Below are 22,109 nucleotides of genomic sequence, written 5' to 3' on the forward strand. Positions count from 1 at the left end.
TGAACCAGGTGTGAACACTGTGTGTGGTGTTTCTGAGCGCACAGTAGGAGACCTACAAAATAAAATAATGTCTTTGCATATTTCGTCTTAAACGGTAACGCATAAGCACAATGTCCTCCATCCTTTAAACAGCTTAACAGGTGTGGTAATCCTGCGGTTAGCACCTGTAATGTTGGGGTCTACCGCCATTAAATGTAATGCTTTGTTGGGGCGTTAACCTGGCTCATGCATACCGCAATTGTTTTTTTTCCTCATTAGTACAAACAGCCCGTTTTCATCGCTAATGGCTGTACGTGCATATGGTCCCAAATCCTGAAGTTTCAGCTCGATCTCAGAAGAAAGAGCAGCAAATCCTAACCTTTGAAAGAGACAGCAAGAAAAGTTGCTGGGACCAAAGAGTATAAGTTCCTGCACATTTCTGTCTCATGTAGGTAAGAGGATATGGACCTAATATAGACTTATAAATCAGAATACGGACAGGGAAGACCAACCAAGCTTTGAGAAGAGGCGTGCATGTATGAAACACAAACATAGATCTACACAGACCGATCCTTTTTGGACTATCTCATCAGTTTTTAAGTATTTGTATAATAAGTTGAGCAAATTAGTTAACTGTGAACACATTTTAACACAGAAAACCTCAACTCTCTATCGCTCTCTCTCTCTCTCTCTCTCTCTCTCTCTCTATCTCTATCTCTATCTCTATCTCTATCTCTATCTCTATCTCTATCTCTATCTCTCTCTATCTCTCTCTATCTCTATCTCTCTCTCTCTCTCTCTCTCTCTCTCTCTCTCTCTCTCTCTCGGCTCGCCCTTCCTTCAGGGTTATTCTGTGCAGGTTTGACGAAATGATGAAATGTTGTGTTGGTGTTTCGGCAGCAGGACCTTGACCTCTGTGTTAAATCTTTCAGAGTACATTGAGAGCTCTGACAGACTAAACAATCAGCTACACACACACACACACACACACACACACACACACACACACACACACACACACACACACACACACACACACACACACACACACACACACACACACACACACACACACACACACACACACACACACACACACACACCACCCCCTCTGCCTTGTGTATGTGAGCAGCGTCTGTGTTTCTGTGCTCTGAATTCAGTCTCTGTCCCCACTTGTTTGGGTTGCTGTTTTTGTTTTTCAGGAGGAATCTGTCTGCAAACAAGAGTGCGTCCTTGCTCCGGTGAATTCAGATACCTTCAGATTTAGTTAAAACTTTCTCATTAACAATTTTACTCACTTGAAATGGATGAAACACATTTTAAACACAGAGGTTTGAATGCATGGTGCATGAAGATGGTGACTGATGTTTTGTCGTTGTCTGGTTTACATTAAAGCTCCTGTGAGTAACTTTAAGCTTGTGTTGATTTTGGCGCCCCCTGTGGACAAAGTGGGAATATGTATTCCTTTGCTGATCTGTTCCATACACGCAGAAGTTGTGTTTTCTGATGAAATATCTCATCGTACTTTATTAAAATGCCTAACATGCAACTCATAAATGGTTGGTGTGGCAAAGTTGCATAAAGACTAAATATTGAATATTCAGTCTTGTTCCTAACGGTTTGGTTGGCTTTTGTATCTTATAAATAGGCGTTAGTATTGATTTAAGACTGTTAGAACCAGCGAAAGGCTCTCCACTAGCGCATTTAGGGGAAGACAGTCTTGACGTAAAATGACAGAAGATTGAAAAGCCTGATTTATACTTCTGCGTCGAATCGACAGTGTAGCCTATGCCGGAGATCCGTGTAGCTCCCGTACCTACGTAGAGGCCTACACACGTAGCTGACGTGGACCTCCTCCAAAATGTAACTACCCGTAGAATCGAAGACGACCGCAAGCTCTGTGATTGGACGGCTCGGCGACATTGTGTTTCCTGCATCTATAGCACTTCCGGGATCCCTGCTCATCGGCTTCACATCGGCCGCACATCAGCCACACATCGGCCGTGTATTTCATCTCCTCCTCTCTATTCTTCCCTGTAATTATGTCTGTACAATAAACAGTAACATGTATCAGCTGTAGGTTAACATAACACGCTCTGAATCGTTGTGGAAAAGTAAACAGAGATTGTAGCGGGGCCGGAAGCAGGCGATCGGCTATCAGAGAGATCACACTGCCCTCAAGCGTTTAGGTGCTCATGTCCGCCTCAACCCCTGCTGCGTAGGGGTAATACAGAAGTATAAACCAGCCTTGAGTCTCGTTTCAAACCCTCTCAGATTTTATGGGTTTGGAAAATGATCCGGCCTGCAGTTATAAGAAGCTAGCACACTTTGTACGATGGACAGAGCAGGACGATTTACCCCTGTGCCAATCTTCTCTCATCCTGCTTTGGTTTCAAAGTCAAATGTATCATGACTCTGAACTTTTATTGTGGATGATGTATATAATGCTGTTCCTTAAGCTTGCTGCAAGTTGTCTCATCTGATATCTACCCGAGGAAAACAATACGAGTCTTGTCTCTGATGATCTTGTTTGCTTTTGCACGTCATATATGCAGCAAGCTAGCCTTCCTCATGAAAGGTTTAAGCCTTGAAAGTCTCTGTTTGCTCATTTAAAGAGTGATGGTGCAGAGCTGCTTCTTTTCCACCTTTGCAGATTTAAAATGTTTCAGAACAAGAGATCAACACTTTCAGTAAAAGTTCAGGGTGTGTGTGCTTGTGTTACCTGGCTGGTGCCTTCTTCATATGCTCTCCTACAAAGGTGGCGTTGGTCATGCCCATCAGAGTGTTGGCCAATGAGATCACGGACAGAAGGTGCTGCGTGGTGACGGCCCTCGACACGCCGTACGTCCCCTTCCCCACGATGTCCGACAGAGCCAGCTTCATACCCGTCATCAGAGAGAGCTGCCGCAGCAAGGACTCCTGGGAAACAGAGGCAGACAGATGATTTTTATTGACTCCTGACAGCGCTGTAGAAACATGAAGACCTTGATGATGCTGTTGTAACCATCTTTACTAGAGATAATCTGAGATCTTTTCAATTTCATCCCATTTAAAGGAAATATTTGATGATAATTATATTCCTGCAGCAGCATTCAGTGTTCAGGAAATACAGTAATCACTGACTGTTCACAAGGCTGGAAATACTCACAAATGTGCAGCCAGTGTCTCCAAACTCACTCAACCTCACGGGTCATTTGTTCCGAGCCTCTAATACAACCAACGGACAGGTTTCATAAATCACTGCTCTATGGAGGCAGGCGACACATCCTCATACCTGCTCCACTTTCTGAGGTGGTCACAGTCTGTTTGGGTTCAGGCATCAAAACATTGCTGTGCAGTCGGGTAAAAAGGATGTTGTCTAATTAATATCAGGATTAACTTAACATTTTACCTTGATACGATAAGTGAACGTATTTCTTTTCTTTTTTTTTTTTTGGTTTGTTTGGTTTTGCTTTTTGTAGCAGGTTTGTACTGTAAACATGATCTTCTATTAAGGGCAGGATATTTTTTCTAATACAAAAGATCACATCTTGTTTTAGAGATTTTAGAATAATGGAAGGATTTATGGTTGTTTATTGATTTATATATTTAATTTTTTTTTTAATTTTTTAAATTTAATTTAATTTAATTTTTGTTTTATTTTATTAAATTTTTTGTGGAATTTTCTCCTTTATTGACAGGACAGGTGAAGACGGGAGACGAGGCAGTGACCTCTGCGACGAGGACTGAAACATCTGTACATGGGGCGCACTCAGACCGCTAGGCCACCTGCATAATTCATCTTGCTGCAATCACAATCGCGATGCAAAATGTGTAATTACATAAATACACAAAAGATTCCTGGGATGTGTCCCATTAAAGCTACTAACCATAGACCTTTCTGGAGTCCCTGAGCTCCCTTGTCTCGTAGGTTCCTCTGGACCTCTGCTAATGTGGACGTGCCAGACTCCAGCTGCTTCAACTACTACTATCCATCTCACCACTATCATCTCTCTAGCTCTTCACCTCCCTCTATCCCTCTCTCCAACATGGTCTCAGCAGATGTGTGTCTAACATGAGTCTGGTCCTGCTGGAGGTTTCTGCCTGTTAAAAGGAAGTTTGTCCTTGTCACTGTAACTTGCTAAATGCTGCAAAGTGCTCTGCTCATGGTGGATTAAGATGAGATCAGACTGAGTCCTGTCTGTAAGATGGGAACAGATCTTATCCTGTCTTGACGTTGGGTCTTAATAATAGAACATAGAGTACGATCTAGACCTGCTCTGTTTGGAAAGAGCAAAAATAAAAAAAATACTGAATCGGACTACATTAGTGTTGAGTCTTAATCTGAGTGCAAATTGAAAACACATGTGACAGTAGACACACACGTTACCTTGAAGGTGGGCAGCATGAGGGACATGTGACCTCCTCGTGAGATCAGACCAAAGGAGATGGGGCAGTGCGGTCTGAGCATGCCCAATCGCTCCAGGCAGATGCCGTCCAGCTGTTCATTGAGGCCCCAGGCGTGCAGGCAGGACATGAAGAGCTTGGCCGTGTCCATCGTCAGGTTGTACTCCAACAGACTAAGAGACTTGGACTTCTCCTCCCGCCTCCTCATCTCCTCCTCCTCTTCCTCGTCTTCATCCAGCAGGTGCTCCTTGATGGTCTCCTTCATCGTCTCTTTCACCTGGTTTGCAGAGAAGAAAATTAATATCATTGTTTGAAGTATGAAGAAAAGGCATCATGTGACCAATCTCAAACCCGGTTTATGGTCTGTATGTACGGACCTGTTTGAAGATCTTCTGGGCCAGTAATGAGCCCCCCTTGTCGGCCCCGGCCTGGCTCTTCTGCAGCGTCTCCGGAGACACCAGCGTGGGGTTCGGTCTCTGTGCTTCCTCCGTCAGCAGCTGGATGATGACCGCCTCCACGTCGAAAAACAGCACGTGCATGTCCGGGTCCGTCAGGTTGGTCTTCATGGACTGGACCACCAGGGCATTGTGGGAGTACTTTGGCAGATTTCCCTGCAGAAGATAGAGAGGACTTTAAACTCAAAGAACTTAAAAAACTACGACGAATGTTAGTCAGTTTTTCCATGAAGGACGGAAAAAGGCAATTTTTTTTAAGACAGACTAAAAGGAACAGTTAAAAACAATAAACAAAACAGTAACAAAATAAATATGTACCATAGGCGTAAAAGGAGAGCTGCAATGCTGTGCAGGAATGTTCAAGATGATGGTGGGTATAAAATATTTGTTTTAAGATTAAACAACCTTTGTAGAATTTGATCCCCGAATCTTTCCCATCATGCAACAGAAAAGTATCTTTCACATGCAAACCAGAAAAACCACACACACGACTGTCTCGAGACTGAAAACCTGACTCCACCATCCTGTACACATCAAATAATGTTAGCATCATGTGTAACCAACCGTTTATGTACAGACTCTGACTCTGTCTCTGTCTTTTAGGTCACAAAAATCTTAAATCTAACTGCAAAACTGAGGAAGTAAAGAAGTTGGGTTTCTTTATGAGGAATACGACCTGCAAACAAGAAATAGATGATCGGGATGATTATTTAAATAAGTCATCCCTCCGAGCAGAAACAATCACACACAGACACCATTAGCTGTAATTACCACCAATCCTCACACCCTGCTCAATGTTAATCCTGTTAGCAGAGACACCTGCGTGCAGCTCTATGCAGAATACTTCTGTTTGTTTACATGTTAATGACCCGATGACTGCAATCAGACGACGCTGATCTTGTTAGAGTGAGGAGGAGGAGGAGGAGGAGGAGGAGGAGGTGATTAAGGGAAGAATAGAAGAAGGAAATGAAACACTGGATTTTAATCCGAGTGTTCTGTGCAGGATTTTACTTTTGCAAAGCAAGCAAAAAAAACGTGTTTCGTTGGTGTGCAGCAGGGTGGACCTTCTGACGAGTAATGACCTGAAGGGGTCGGTGAAGATCAGTTTGGGGTAGGGATGTAAGGATATATATCGCAAGACGGTAAAAAATCGATACAAATAAGGGTTGATTAAAATCGATTCAACAAAATTTGTATCTGGATATTATTTTTAAACAGTAGAAGGTGCTATCTGCATTTCACTCTGCTTGTTCTACATCATTAAGTCTCTTGCACTGCTCTCTCGTCACTCGCTTAGTGGAGATGTTTTAAGTTTAAAGCATGTTTCAGAATCAGCTGACTACAGGTGTTGCTCAGGAGACGCTCAGCTGGGGGCCGGGGGGCTCAAATCGGGATTTCAATCGTGGGATGAGTATATCCTGACATCCCTAGTTTGGGGTTGCTCTTTTTCTCCGTTTCTGCATCCATCATTCCTTAAAACAGCAAAAAACATTACTGTCCCACCACTGTCTTCATTCTTAACATACTGGACCTTCAGGATGCCGTGAATGGTATACTTCTTTAACGTATCATTCTTGGTTTAAATGTCCACTTGTTGTTTGATTTGTTTTATGTCCTCAAATTGCACTGTCTTGGGCAGGTCATACTTGACACACTTGACATTTAGCATCATGATACTCACAGTTGTTACACAGGAAATATTTCTATTATAGCTTTAGGTTGTACCGTGCAGATGTGATCTATTCTGCATCCGTCTGCTGTAAACGTTAAGAAATCCTACTCATTGTCTTTATTCTGATGTTTCTTTCTTGCATATATATAAATATATATATATATAATTTTGTTTAAATCACACAACGAGTGTTAATTTAATAATTAATGTTTCCTCATGTTGCCCTTCCTGCTACAGAAATCACTGCTTTTAACCTCTCATGACGTTAAAGCTCATTGAATTGGACTGAATGTGACTGAGAGAGGAGCAGAGAGACAAATAATTAGACAGGGAGACTCCTGGCTGACCGAGAGACACAATACACCTGCAGCTGGGACACACACACACACACACACACACACACACACACACACACACACTCACACACTCACACACTCACACACACCAACCCTTAGGGAAGTCTCTCCTGTCAGGGCTGTGATGCTCCCTGCTGCTGCTCTACCACCTGCACAGATTATTTATTCTCTATCATGGTTTGATTCCAGCTCTAATCTCTCACACAAAGACTAACAGCAGAACAATGTGTCTGCACCCTGAAAACACACACACACACACACACACACACACACACACACACACTCAGTGAGAGCCGCCTGACATGTGAGCATAATAAGGTGGACTATGAAACACTGCACACATGCTTTTTGTTTTGATTGATGTCGGGGATTTTAACGTGGCAAAAACATGACATGTGTGGCTCAGCCTCATGTTTCAGTGTGTTTTTAGTGTCAGATTAATGTGTGTGTGTGTATGAGTGTGTGTGTGTGTGTGTGTGGCAGCCCCTGTAGACCTGAGCTGTTGTGGTAGATGAACACTGCCATCTAAAGGCAGCCGGGCACATTACATCGACACCCACAGACATGAATACAACCCCATGAATAAAACAGAAACGAGCCCGCACAGACGTTTTGTTTCAATGTTGCTCTGAAATTTTGATATCTGCTGGACTTTGAAACAATAATCCTGAAATCTCCTTCATGAACGACAAACAGCAAATAGCTAAACACACACACTCACACACTCACATAAATATACACAGCACACACCTGAAAACACACACACACACACACAATGTCCTATAGCTCCTGGGCAGTCAGTCCAAAGGTCATCGTCCTGCAGGGCCCTTCTGGCAAACACCACTGGAGTCCAACACACACACAAGCACACTCACACACATAATATCTGTATGGAGACATCATGTGCACAAACACTGAATGCAGACATTCTTACACACACACACTGACAGAAAACTCTTTCACTTCCTTTCATTGAAACACTTAAAAAAGACTCCTCTGCCTTTTTACCATAAAACTGATGAGTGAGATTTCTGCATATAAACAAATGTCTGATTCATTCCTGCTGAGCTCTGTGCTGTGAGCTAAACTTCTCTACATGTTGGTTTATACCAGTGGTAATATTTTTGCTCTTATCTTTGAAAAAGCTTTGTTGATTCTCCATCTACCAGTACTGACAGGTATGCTGGAGCTAAAGATGGTGCAGCTGTAGAGATGAAGAAGCTTTCTTCGATAAATCATACCGCAAATCAACACAAGAGGCATCCAAACTTTTCAAATGCACAAAGAGAAAAAAGGCTCTGTAACAGGTTTCAAATGCTAATTTTTATCTACACTTATGCCAAAATTTAAAAATAGTTTTGAACCGTTTTGCATCAATGATCAAGTGTTTAGTTTCAAACTATTTTATCTGTCTGATATGTTCTTTGATGAACCAATGTGCATCTCTGATCAACTGAGATTTAAAGTGCTAAACAAATGACAAACAAAAGCACAAAACGTGGTGTATATTTACATGTAAAAAATGCATTTATGTGACTAATGCACAACAGTATCAATCAAATGTTTGTAGTAGGTTTAATTTAAAGATTTTAAATAAACCAAAGTATTTTAAAAAGTGAGTTAAGATAAGTCTTTAAGCACAGGATGCATTTGGCATTGTTTTTTATACAACTGTGAAACAAAGATGAGTTCTGGTGTTTGTTTTTGTTCTATGAGCTATCCATCAAAAAACCATCTGCATCTTTGTGATGACAAAAGTGCAACGAGTGTTTCAGTAACCTCTAACTGAGCTGGTGAGAATTCAGGATTGCAAGTAATTAAGGTTGTCAATAAATCTTATCTATAATTGTTCTGAAATTTTCCAGCAAGGTATTTTTGTATGGTGATTTTAGTTTTTTTTGCAAGTTGCAGAAAAAAAAGTGTGCAGTGGTTTTATTTGAGTTACAACACAACTTAAAAATGAAAAAGGATTACTTTGTTTACAAAAAAATATCAGATTTTTTTTTTAAATACAACTGTCCATATCTGATGATTAAAATAAAATAATAGTTATTTAAATTTTGAGTTCAATTTAGTTTTCTTGAAAATCGTTAGAGAAGCGAGAGTGAAATCTTATCGTGAACCAAAAATCGGGATGCAAATCGAATCGTGGGTTGAGTGTATCCTTATATCCATACTGTTTAGCTCACAAAGAAAGAAAAAAGAAACTGCTCCTGCTTCATAACTTACCTCTCACTTTCCACTCAAAATAAATCAGGAAATATAATGTTTGCCGTCATCTTTAGTAGATTTATTCTGATGTTATTATTTATTTTAAACTTGTTCTTAAATGTGCAGGTTCAGCAAACCCTGCAGAGGACAAAACTGGAAAACCGGAACAACAACAAACATCAGCTGTAAACAGAGAGAGAGAGAGAGAGAGAGAGAGAGAGAGAGGAGAGAGAGAGAGAGGAGAGAGAGAGAGAGAGAGAGAGAGAGAGAGAGAGAGAGAGAGAGAGAGAGAGAGAGAGAGAGAGAGAGAGAGAGAGGCTGGAAGCTTGCTGGGTGTAATGTCTGGCCGGGTTGATAGTCTGACATTTCACAGTCATTATCTATCATTTCACACACACAACAGGGGAGCACACACTCACACACACAATCCCAGGATAGTGGATGGTTTTGACCCATAATTTGAGTAGATAGGAGAGAGAAACGACACCCGGTGGAAGAGAGGAAAGAGAACAACAGTGATGTATTTTTGATAGAATGGGGAGAAAAGATTGCAGCTGTTGTGTGTCAGCCTTTTCAGAAAAGAGCTGTGATTAAGGGCAGTTATGGCAGGAAAAGCTCAGGAGACACCTTCAATAAAAGCAACATCCACAGAGGAGACAAAGAAACAACACAAAGGTTATCTGCTGGAAGGGAAAGGGAAGACAGAGAGGAGGAGAGGTGGAGGGCTGAGGTAAACAGACTAAAAGTGTAAAAGTCAAACTGTACCAGCAGGAGAACTAAACACTGCACAGACACTAAATAATTCAGAGCATTTGTTTTCTGTGCTGAGATGCCCAGGTGGGCGGGGTCAGCTCCGTCAGGGCAGATCAGATCATCTGAGTCTGACAGGTGAACCTCTGATACTCTGAGGGGTCACCACGGACGAGCACTGTGAGCAGTAAGCTGTGATGAGTTGTTGGAGCAACATCACAAACACACGGCTCTGTTTGATCGCCTTAAATGGATAGATAGTTCATTATATGTGAGAATTAGACTTAACAGCCTGGATGTGTTACTGCAATTTATCACAAGATCTTGTAATGATTTAGCCTGATTTTTTATCAGAGTCTGGCGGATGAAGAACACAGTTTTCCAAAGACAGCACTTGGTGAATTTGTCATTTCTACCTGCAAGTCAGGCACTACGATGATGTAAGGGCTGTGCTGCATCAGAATCAGTCCAATGCACCGGAAAGGTTCTCCTAAAACTGCTTTAAAATTACAAATTTGAGACATCTGTCACTGTTTTTCTCAACAATAGAGACCTCTCTCACTCTCTCTCTCTCTCTGTAATACCATAAGTGAAAGTATTATTCATGTAATTAATACTGAGCTCCCTCACGTCTTGGTTACAGCATGTTATTAAATATCTCTGTCATGCAAAAGTGTTGTAGAAGAATGCATATTTATCATAAAGGTATAAAAACAAGGTGAAGATGTGTTACTGTCTTATATATTATCTGAGACAGAGAGACACATAGAGGTGAGACTTCATTACAACAGACTACAGTCAGGTCATGTTAATAGACCAACATATCATGACTGTATTTCAGACCTGGGGATATTGAAGAATCAAGGATAAATACACAAACATAACGTTTCAAATTGAATTCAAAATCTAGCAAATAAATCCCCTTTGTATGTAAATGTCATTGATCTTAAGTCATAGTTTCAGGTTATTATGCCTTTATTCTTAGAGGATAGGACAGTGGATGGAGCAAGAAACCAGAAGAGAGAGCAGGGAGTGACATCAACAGCCTCTGTGCATGGGGTCAAACTGGTGTGAATGGTGTATAAATATGATGATTCACAATTCTCTAAAGTGAGAGTGAAGCTTAGGTGAAGAAGTAAACTTCTCTCTGTGTCTTTAACGAGCGTCATCAGACCAACATGTGAATGATGACTTACTAGACTGTGCAGTAACACCTTGCACACTCGAAAACTCGAAATACTGACATGGTAGAAAAACTGTTTTATTTTATTCTATTTATTTATTCGATTTTATTTTACACATTGTTATTATTTTTAATTGTCATTATTAACTTTTAGTGATTTTTTTCCTTTATTTGATGTATTTATTCAATTTTATTTTACATATTATTATTGTTATTATTATTTTGTATTGTTTAATTGTTTTATTTTATTTTATTGACCTATTTTGACTTTTTCCATATTTCATGTATTTATTCCATTTCATTTCACATATTATTATTATTTATTTATTTATTTTTATTTTATTTTTTTACTTTTATTGATTTATTTTCAGATTTGAGAGTCCACCTGTGTTTTGATGCAAGATGTGTTTAGTTCTCCATGTCCTTTATTAATTGCACATAGACCTGAATATATATATATATATATATATATATATATGTGGATAAATGTATATGTCTGAAGTTGTTGTGTAAATCAATAAAACAATGTTGGAAAAAAAAGAGATTCCCATAAAGAAAAAAAAGATAATTTTATGACAAACTGGTGCAAAAAAATACTGCTTTTGATGCTTAAAATTTCCTGATTTGGAGACGATCTCAGCCTTTTTTTTTGAGGCAGGAAAAACCCTGAAGATACGACCTTAAGGCAGAATACAGAGGCAGAGCTCATGCTCTATCAAAGGCTAACAAGGGAGTCAATGGTTGAAACCGGAGGAGACAAACCAACAGGCAAAGAACTTAGAAAAGACAAAGACAAGAATCAAATATCCCAAAACAGGAAAGATATGATTGTAAAAGACAAGAAGGTGCTGAAATGATTGATGCATGATACCAAGGATGTTCACACAGCAGCTTAAAGATTACAAATACATTTGTTTCAAGATGTCATCATCAAAAATAAACTACAGAGATACAGAATAAACTGATTCAATTGCTTAACTTATTAACTACCACCTATAGCAGTGGACGGCTCATCTCTCTGCGCTGCAGGACTGAGAGATACAGGAAATCATTTATCCCTGCAGCCATTAGGCTTCACAACTCTCTAACCAATGGGAGATGAGCTGACAGACACGTGAATTACTTGTTTTTATGTGATTTTGATAATTTTATCTGCCAAACAACTGAATTTCCCTTAGGGATAAATAAAGTACATTCTATCTTCTATCTATCTATCTTTCTTTAAACTAGACAAGATGTATTCTGTCACATTCACTCAGGACTCTTAAATCTGTTGGTCGAGTTTTGAGTCAAAGCCTCTCTCAGGAATGTCAAGCTCGCCTTAAGAAAACACTGCACTTCTTTTTTTTAAGATTCTGACATTTAAGATAGTTCAGCCTTCCCTGGGAGATCCCAGTAGGTCTTTCTTTCTCTCTCACACACACACCCACACACACACACACCCACACACACACTCACAAACAGCAGCTGAAGATATGACCTTAAGGTTCGTCTCCAGCAGAGTTTTAATTGGTCTGCAACTTCAGCTAGCTATCTGACCGAGATGACCGGTGCAATGTGTGTGTGTGTGTGTGTGTGTGTGTGTGTGTGTGTGTGTGTGTGTGTGTGTGTGTGTGTGTGTGTGTGTGTCTGTGTGTGTCTGTGTGTGTCTGTGTGTGTCTGTGTGTGTGCGTGTGTGTGTGTGTTGAAATGTTTTGTGTTTGTCTGGAACGTGAAGAGCCAAAGGTGAGAAGAGACATAAACATAAACATCTGATCCAAACCAATTAAAAGTCAGCTTTACAAGTTCCTCACATTTTGGATTTAAAGGCAGTCAAACAAAATCCTCCGGTATTGAAAATCTATTCATCAGGGGGAAATATCTGCAGCCTGACTTCTTACTAACTTCATCATTGTGTACGTACCTTGTCAGCATTGTCAGCAGCCAGCAGGTTGGTGGCGAGCGTCTGCAGTTTGTGTTGAGCCATGTTCTTCAGCGCCGCCAGGCTGCGCCGAGTCATCGCCTGCTTCAGGTTCACGGCCGAGTGGCTCAGAGCGTCCACGGTGGCCGGAGCGAGCTCGTCGCAGGCGTTCAGGATCTCTACGGCGGTGATGCCCATCACGCAGCGATCCAAGGCTCCTGAAACACGGACAAAGAAACCGATCAGTACAATATGACTTAAAGCTACAGTGAGTTTTTTTTTTCCCTGGTTCTGCAATTAACACTGATGCCTCTTTATGACCTTAAAAGCATTTTTTTTTTTTAAATCAACAGTAAGGTGTTTTATGTCTGAATAGTTATAGCTATAACAGGACATGTTTGACTGATGAAACACACCAGGATAAGTTCTTTCTTGAGGTAATCTTGGTCCCAAGATTTAAAAAAGCATTAATTTAGTGACGTTCTCTCATTTTTTGCTGGTTCCATCATCAAAACAGATTTTAAAAGAACAAAATCAATTCAGCAACTAAGTTTTTTAATCTAAATCAGTTTCTTAGTTCAGTTCATGAGTCTTTTCCATTTTGGACACCTCCTGACCTTTTATCTACAACTAGCTCCAGGCTTAGACGGACTACAATGAGCAAGATCCCACATTTTCCAACCTGTTTAGTGCGAGAAAAGTCTTTGTCTCATCATAATAAGTCGCTACGCTTTCATGAATAAAAATAAAAGATATGGCCAGTTTCATGTTGTTTGACACCTGATTTCTGGCTTTAATGTCTCTCACAAAAAACATGCAGAAGATTCTCGACTGCAGAGAAAAAAAACGGGTTTTTTTGTGTGTATTGAGTATAATCTGCACATTTGTCTTGAACCTTGATATAAATCTGTACATTGACTCTCGCTCTCCATGACATTTAGAAACAGTGTTGAGGGAGCACTTTAAAACCAGCCTCATGGTGAACATCCAGAAGCCAAGACAGTTAGCTAAGAAGGTGGTACATAGGAAGATGCAGAGAGAGGGATAGGGTCAAACACTGTCACAAGAATTCGATCTCGCCTGATGTTCATTTGGTCCATAATGGTCTCACTTAGGTTAAATTAGATGGTGAAGAGGGGTCTGCTACAGAAGCGACCTGTCAATCAGGAGAATATGGTCATTTCTGGCTCCAAGAAAACAAGACAGCAAAGGTCAAAACTTTAAACTCAAGTCATCAAAGCCTCCACCGTCGAGAGGTGATGTCCTCTCTGCTGTGTCTACTCCTCGTGTATCGTCCCTGCCTTTGTCTCAGCCTCTTTCTGTCAGAGATCTCTGTTTTTATCAATCTTTCTCTTCTTGTCCTTGCACTCTCCTTCCATTTATATCAATCTTCCAATCTCTCCCTCTCGCCTCAGTGCTCAGTATCATCATCTTTTGTCTCTTGAATATGATTCAGGTCACAGACAGATAGAGTCTTCTCCATCTCTGACTGCAACAATCCTCCAACCTTTACAGACAGAACAAACGTTTAGAGAGACATCATTAGCTGCAGACGGAGCTGACATCAGTATCGGCTCAGGTATTGAGTGAGAGGAGAAGTGGTACCTGTGTGTGCGTGAGTGTGTGTGTGTGTGTGTGTGTGTGTGTGTGCATGCGTGTGTGTGTGTGTGTGTGTGAGGGAGTGAGCGGGAGATGAAGGGCCTGTGAGCCATGGCCCCATTACATGTCCAACGCCTGAGCACACACACACCTTCCTTAATTTCACACTTAGCTACCCTGCAATCTCCCAGCACTACAGCTCATTCAAGTCACACACACACACACACACACACACACACACACACACACACACACACACACACACACACACACACACACACACACACACACACACACACACACACACACACACACACACACACACACACACACACACACACACACACACAGAGTTTTCCAGTGGCTAGCCATCATTCAAGCTAGCGTCGGCTCCCTGCTGTGACTGAAAAAGGATGGAGAGTGTAGAGATGTCTGAAGATGGAAGAAAGAAAATAGTTTACTGACTCGCTCTTTCCAGAGTATTGTTACAGATCAGTGCTGATCTCGTATTTGTCCATGTGGAGCTGATGCCAGGCTGCTGTTAGCCAAACTTAGCACAAAGACTGAGTGCAGGTTGTAACAACAAGCACGACTCTGTCATACTTTAAAAAAAAACTCTTGTCCACAGGGGGCGCCAAAATCCACACAAACCAAAAGTTTGTCACAGAAGCTTCAAATGTAAAACCTACAGCTAGGGCTGGGCGATACTTCGATAACGATAATTATCGCGATATAATTTTTCTCAATATAAAATATGACAAATGTTCGATTAAATTTGATATAAATAAACATGTAATTACAACTCCAAACCACTGGAAAGGGGGGCGCTAATGAGCCTTAAACCCTAGTTGCGTCCCAACATTAGACAGAAGAAGAAGACTGCATTGAAGAGCCAATCATGTCGCAGGATGAGAGGTAGGCGGGGCTTAAAGACGTTCTGAGCGGAATGTAAACACAGCTGAGACAAGCGACAGTGAGACTGAAGAAAGCTCAAATCTTACCAGCTCAAAGCAGAGTAGTTAGTCTGACACTGTGTCGACTCAGCTTTAACTATTAACTTCATACAGTTCATTAAATATACTTTCAGGATGTGGGTAAAGGAAGAGCACAGAGACAACTTCTGCTGTGCATTTCTAACACATTTAATGCACACAGCGACCGTAGGACAACTGAACACTGAATAACCGTGATGCATTCACTGCACTGTGGGAAACATCACTCTGCCCGTAACCCTTAGTAATCTTAAAGTTGAGAGCACAAGTCAAAACAATACTCTACTAAACTGATGCACAGTACACAATTTGATGTATATTTTTTGTAAATCTAAATACAATTATGCAAATAAGCTCAAACTGAGAAAAATAAGAATGTACAAACTAAAACCTCAAAAATCTCATCTATATTAAAGACCTGATTTCTGTTAGCACCGTCAAAAATGATGGATTCAAGAAGTTCACCAGAAAACTAAATCCAGATACAAACTAACAAACTGTCAGGTTTCTTTAACTTTCACTCAGGGGCAAAAATCTGACTTTATATTTAAATTGAATAATGATTTGATATTTATCGTGATAATTAATTATCGATATCAACTTATATGAAATATTTTATTGTGATAACATCATTTTCAACATCACCCAGCACGACCTACAGCGAAATCATGGTCAATTTAAGGCGATTCATGATGTAAATTCCCCTGGTTTTAATCTAAGATCTTTTGAAACTTCTTAAGGAGCTGCAGGAACACTCAATGTCTCTCACCTGTATCCATCTGCCAGACGTAGACGGATCCATCAGAGCATCCCACGACCAGGTAGTCGTCTGCAGGACGCCACTTGATAACCTGGATGGGGAAGAGGTGTCTGGACGCCAGCATGATGCACTTCCTCTCTCGGAGGCTGAGCAGGCCGACAGAGTGGTCGCTGGCCACCGAGCAGACGCAGTGCTGCACCCGAGTCTGAAGAGGAAACACAGCAGATCTTTACTCACTCTGAATCCTTTAGAAGAGTTTAACAGCTCCAGTCAAATCTTTTCATGTACCTTGATCAATTTATAAGAAGTTTTTTAGCGACGCTTTCTGTCACTTACTGACATTTTAACTCTTTAGAGCCTGTTTATTCTGACAAGGCTTAAACTTAAGCTCCACTTTAAGTTAAAGCTAGGGTTGGTAGTCACGGAAAACTAGCATGAAATTGAATGTAGCATTTCCTCAGGACTCCGTTCACCTGATTGGTCAAAACTACTAGGGCTACATTTTGTTATATTATGTTAACAGAGATTGGATGCTGGATAACTTCTCCTTATTCTCATATTTTGAAATCTTAATCAAAGGTTTTATTTATCGGACAGATGCTCATGACTCAATGGACTATATAAAGTCACGATAGGTCACAACAGCAGCAGCTTCTGATTTCTGTGGCAACAACTCCTTTCTGACTAGTTGAGCTTAATGTCAGATAAACAATGTCATGTTTTCATTTGGCAGTTGTTTGTGCGTCTGTGTATTCAACGTCTGACCACAATAACACAATACCATTAAAGTTATTTCCATAGTAACTACAATGACATCACCGCCTAACATTTACATCTAATGTCAGCAAAACAACAAACATCCTCCTGATCAGACACAGATGCAACAAAGAGCAAAAAGCAGTGATATAAGTTGTTTAAATAATGACACATGACAAAGGGGAAGAAGTGACAAAGACGAAACAAACAAACACAAAGAGCGATGTGTCGGAGGTCTTACGCTGCAGTTCTCAGGAGGGACAATAAGCTGCGTGATCTCTCCTCCGTGGACACAGAAAATGTGCTTCATCTCTCCGGTGAAGATATCCCACACGATGACGGAGAAGTCTACTCCTCCGGACACCAGGGAGCGCTGGTCATAGCGCGGGGAGATCTGGTACGGGTAGAGGACGCACGTCACCTTGTTCCTGTGACCTCTCAGGGTGCGGTGGGGTGGCCAGCCTGCAGGACGGACATCAAACAACACTCAGAATGAAGACACTGAAGAGGGATGATGGTATAAATACATGAGAGAAAGCTGTGGTGTCTCTCCGCTCATTGAAGATCTTTAATTCTTTATCATATCTTCAGCGTTTATCCTTACCCTTTTTTTAAGTATTTACTTGTGCCATTTATATTGGTATCTGTATTTTGATGCTTTAACTTTTTAATTTGAATGACATATTGATTGATTGATTAAACTACTGTGCAGGAAGCTAGCAGGATGGAAAAAACAGATGCACAAAAACTAAACTTTGTTGAAAAGACTGGAAGTCTTCTCACAGGAAGACAGTTTCCACCTCTGGACTGCATCTTATCTATCCACTTATATTCCTGATTTGATGATAATATTCTCCCCTCAAATGTGTCCCCCCTCCCTCACCTCTCCTGAGCATGTGCTCGCCCTGCAGCAGCTGGACAATGGCGGTCTGAGTAGCAGGAACCAGGATGATGCTGCCGTCTTCCCTCCCACACACAAGGCGACCCTGGGAGGGGATGTACACGCTTGCTGTCACCTGAGGAAACAAAACACAGACTGTCAGAAACCTCAAGACCAAAAGATAGAGTTAACCAGTTATTACAGCAAACATAAAGTTTAAGGGCTTCACACCTTGATTGGTTCTTCTTTTCCAGGCAGGACACTGAGCTGGTCGATGATTCCTGCAGACACGGGGGTCAACTTATCAAACGCCTCCTGGAGACTTACAGTGGATGATACCTGCAGCTCTGCAAGTAGACAAAGAGATGTGGAGAGAGAGTCAAAACCAGAAAGAGGTAAGTGATTAGAGACTTCAATGACAAAAAAAAAGTACAAATTAGTTTGGTTTGTTGGTTTTGTTTGACAGGACAGCGATAGAAAGCCAGGAAACGTTAGGAAAGTGTGGGGGATGACATGCACCAAATCCTGCCAGGATCAGGATTGCATTCTAAGACCAGTGCAACAAGGACTGTAGCCACTGTACATGGGGCACCTGCTCCATCAATTGAGCCAAACAAGCGTCCCTAAATGTCATTTTTTGATAGCATATATTTTGAATTCTGATTAAAAAAGGAAATTTAACTAAAGGTATTAGGATAGATTCTTAGGAAACAAAAAAGGGTGTTAAAAGTTCCAAACAGGCAACAAAGAAAGGATGGAAAGAAGTCTTTTGTGTCCTTTTTTCAGCGCTCTTTAACCTTCTTTTAAATACACTACCAGTCAAAAGTTTGGACACACCTTCTCATTCAATGGTTTTTATTTATTTTAATTATTTTCAACATTGTAGACTAATACTGAAGACATCAAAACAAATAATCTGGTTTTGCCATAATCTGGATTACAACATTAGTCAAGTAGAGCTATCCATTGTGTACTAACCCTACCTCTGAACAACACAACTGATGGTCTCAAACACATTAAGAAGGCAAATCATTCTACAAATGAACTCTTGACAAGGCTCATGTTAATTAGAAACCATTCCAGGAGACCACTTCATGAAGCAGACTGAGAGAATACCAAGAGTGTGCAAAGCTGTCATGAAGGAAAGAGGAGGCTACTTTACAGAATCTAAAATATAAAACATATTCTGCTTTGTTTAACACTTTTTTGTTCATTAAATAATTCCATATATGTTCTTTCGTAGTTTTGATGTCTTCAGTAGTAATCTAGAGTTTCAAATAATTAAAATAAATTAAAACCCTTGAATGAGAAGGTGTCTCCAAGCTTTTGACTGTTAGTGTATATATGCAGTGATTAAAACAGGCTATAGATTCACTGAAGTGATTCTTCTCAGGGAGGAGATATGTGTTCATACACCAGTTCATACCTGCAGTGGTTGGCTGCGGCTGAGGTGAGGCCTCTGGGATGCTCCACAGAGACAGTCTGCCCGCTGAGTCTCCCTGGATCAGCAGCTTATGGAAGGGCTCCCGTCGGCCGAAGAAGAAGTGCGTCACGGGAGGACAGATCAGGAGCTGAGGGTGGAAAAAAACATGTCAACATCTGAAAATCCGAAGCATTAATTCTCTTAAATGCATGCGTGAAAGTCGTGTTACTAAAAAGTCAGGTGTTTTTTACATTCCCTTAAAGACTCCCCATTGTTGGACTTCATTCGTTTTGTTTTTATGCCATATTGGTTCAAAGTTTAACACCCACATGAAGCTGAAATATATGGCTTTGCATGTTGCATTCATAAAAACAGCAACAACACAGAGCTGCAAAACAAAACCACACATTTCTGCTTCACCTGGACATCCAATGTCTCTACAGGATAACAAATCAAAGACACGTGACATGTTTTTAAGTTATCCTAGATCTTTTTCCTTCAGTTTAGGGTTGACTTGAAACGTAGTAACAAATTAAAAACAATATTTAGCTCTTGAAGAAGTCCAGCAATCTCCCAAACTGTGTTTGTGTGAGGTTCAGCAGCTGTGTGAGGTGTTCAATCTGTCCACTGAAGGAGTTCATGGACAAAATCAAGAGCCATAGACATGGACAGTGAAGTCAGATCTATCACTCTGGATACATGACAGTCTGGTGTGTGTACATGTGGTTGGAAACTCATCAGGGCCCTGATGTGAAGGAAGGACCGAGTGAAATGAGGTCAGATTTATTTAGGATCACCAAAACCTGAGCAGATCTATCGTATTACAAACCGTTACCGTCTGTGAGGAGGATGTCATACACCACATTAAGAGTTTCACACGATGTCCTGCCAAGTAGGAGTAAGTGTTGACTTCTGAAGGACAGCTGTCCTTTTGGAACAAAGTACTAACGCAGGAAAAATAACACTTATCTTCCACTTATACCTCATTTAAGACTGCGACACAGTCAATCCAGCAGTTACTGGGAAATAACAGTGATGGGAGGAGGGTATCCAAACCGAAGTATCTGTATTTCAGAAAACTGAGAGGAAGAGAAATCTCAAACATGTCAGTACTTAAAATAGTTTAAAGCTCCTGTGAGGAACTTTTGGTTTGAGCTGACTTTAGCGCCCCCTGTGGACAGCAAATATTTTCCTTTACACTAATTAAAGTGTTTCTATCTCAACAGTCAAATGTATCACTCACTGTCCATATTTGTGGTGAAAATTGACAAAAACGTGCTAGAAAGTGTCTCGTCTGACAACTACCTCAGGGTTGCCAGGTCTGGGTGACAAAATCAGCACAGAGGCTAATCAAAACTAGCCCAACAGCTACGAAAACCACTAAAAAAACAGCTAAATGCCACATTAACCGGCAAAAATGAAAATATTTTCAAAATAACATCATAAATATTTGGTATACCAGCACCGCAAGCAGTTTCCCCACACAGATGTTTGGTCTACTTAGTCTAGTTTAGTCTGCTTAATTCATTAATTGATTCTTTGTGTGCATTTGTTTGTTCTGTGGACAAACCAAATATTTTCCTGGACATGTGTAAGAAGTGTTTTCTCAATGAAAGTGTCTTTCTCTATTTTAACAGTCAACTGTATCTCTCACTGTCAATATTTGTGGTGAAAATTGACACAAACGTTCCGTAAAGCATCTTAGCTGACACCTACCACGGGGTTGCCATGTCTGGGTGACAAAATCATCAAATAGGGTAATCAAAATTAGCCCAAAACTAGCCCAACAGCTTCAAAAACCACTAAAAAAAATAGCTAATTGCCACAACAATTAGTAAAAAAGAAAAATAACCCTGAAAAACATTAACTCCACCATATAGTTTATCATTAAAGTACACTATTATTGCTTTCATTGATACATGTATTGCAATATTTTCAAAATAACTTCATAAATGGTCGGCACCGAAATCCCAACACAGATGTTTGGTCTACTTAGCCTAGTTTAGCCTGCTTAATCCATTAATTGATTCTTTGTGTGCATTTCAATTGAAACATGCATGTATTTTTAAACATATAAATAATGTGAATTTTTGTTCATAAAGCATTTTGCTTACCTAAGTTCAACTGCAGGCGTCGGCAGCAGTGACTGTTGCGCTTGCAGGCGGAGTTGCTTTAGTTTGTTTGCAATGCAATACTGTGTGTCTGTGTGTTCATGTGTCTTTGGCTATTGCAGGTGCAGCCAATCTGCATGTTGATTTGGTTGGATTTGGATGTTGACAAAGTACTTTACTTATGATTTGGATTTTTATTATACATTTACTTGATGTCAAAATAGCTCCACTCAACTTGCAGGCAAAACAAATCTACCTGCTACAGCAAAAAGTAGCCTTATTCTGCTGAAAAATCACAGACCTGGAAACCCTGACCTGCCCTGTGGCAGAGTTTACTGACATTTAAAACAACAGAAATAGATAATCCTGTTGCTGATGGTCTTGATTCAATTTTTAGGTCATTAAGATTAATTTCAGGCTGTTTCATAAAGACCTAAAAACTCCTCACAGAAGCTTTAAGGTGACATATCACACTTTTTTCATCAATATACAGGACTGTCTCAGAAAATTAGAATATTGTGATAAACTTCTTTATTTTCTGTAATGCAATTAAAAAAACAAAAATGTCATACATTCTGGATTCATTACAAATCAACTGAAATATTGCAAGCCTTTTATTATTTTAATATTGCTGATTATGGCATACAGCTTAAGAAAACTCAAATATTCCTATCTCAAAATATTAGAATATCATGA

At 40.4% G+C, this 22,109-nt stretch overlaps 1 protein-coding gene across 2 annotated transcripts in view; it reads right to left on the bottom strand.

Moving 5' to 3' along the window:
- LOC117830956 (WD repeat-containing protein 7) overlaps window positions 1–22,109 on the bottom strand; it is a 105,617-nt gene that overhangs the window by 67,842 nt on the left and 15,666 nt on the right. For both annotated transcript variants that reach the window (XM_034709331.1, XM_034709330.1), the window contains exons 10-18: window positions 19,306–19,450; window positions 18,111–18,226; window positions 17,883–18,015; window positions 17,241–17,461; window positions 16,253–16,448; window positions 12,896–13,110; window positions 4,743–4,976; window positions 4,349–4,642; window positions 2,702–2,898 (exon numbers count right to left, since the gene is read on the bottom strand). In XM_034709331.1, coding sequence (XP_034565222.1) covers window positions 2,702–2,898; window positions 4,349–4,642; window positions 4,743–4,976; window positions 12,896–13,110; window positions 16,253–16,448; window positions 17,241–17,461; window positions 17,883–18,015; window positions 18,111–18,226; window positions 19,306–19,450 — 1,751 coding nt within the window. The remainder of the gene's footprint in view (window positions 1–2,701; window positions 2,899–4,348; window positions 4,643–4,742; window positions 4,977–12,895; window positions 13,111–16,252; window positions 16,449–17,240; window positions 17,462–17,882; window positions 18,016–18,110; window positions 18,227–19,305; window positions 19,451–22,109) is intronic.

Source organism: Notolabrus celidotus, chromosome 19 (assembly GCF_009762535.1).
Source record: "Notolabrus celidotus isolate fNotCel1 chromosome 19, fNotCel1.pri, whole genome shotgun sequence".
NCBI classification, from domain to species: domain Eukaryota; kingdom Metazoa; phylum Chordata; class Actinopteri; order Labriformes; family Labridae; genus Notolabrus; species Notolabrus celidotus.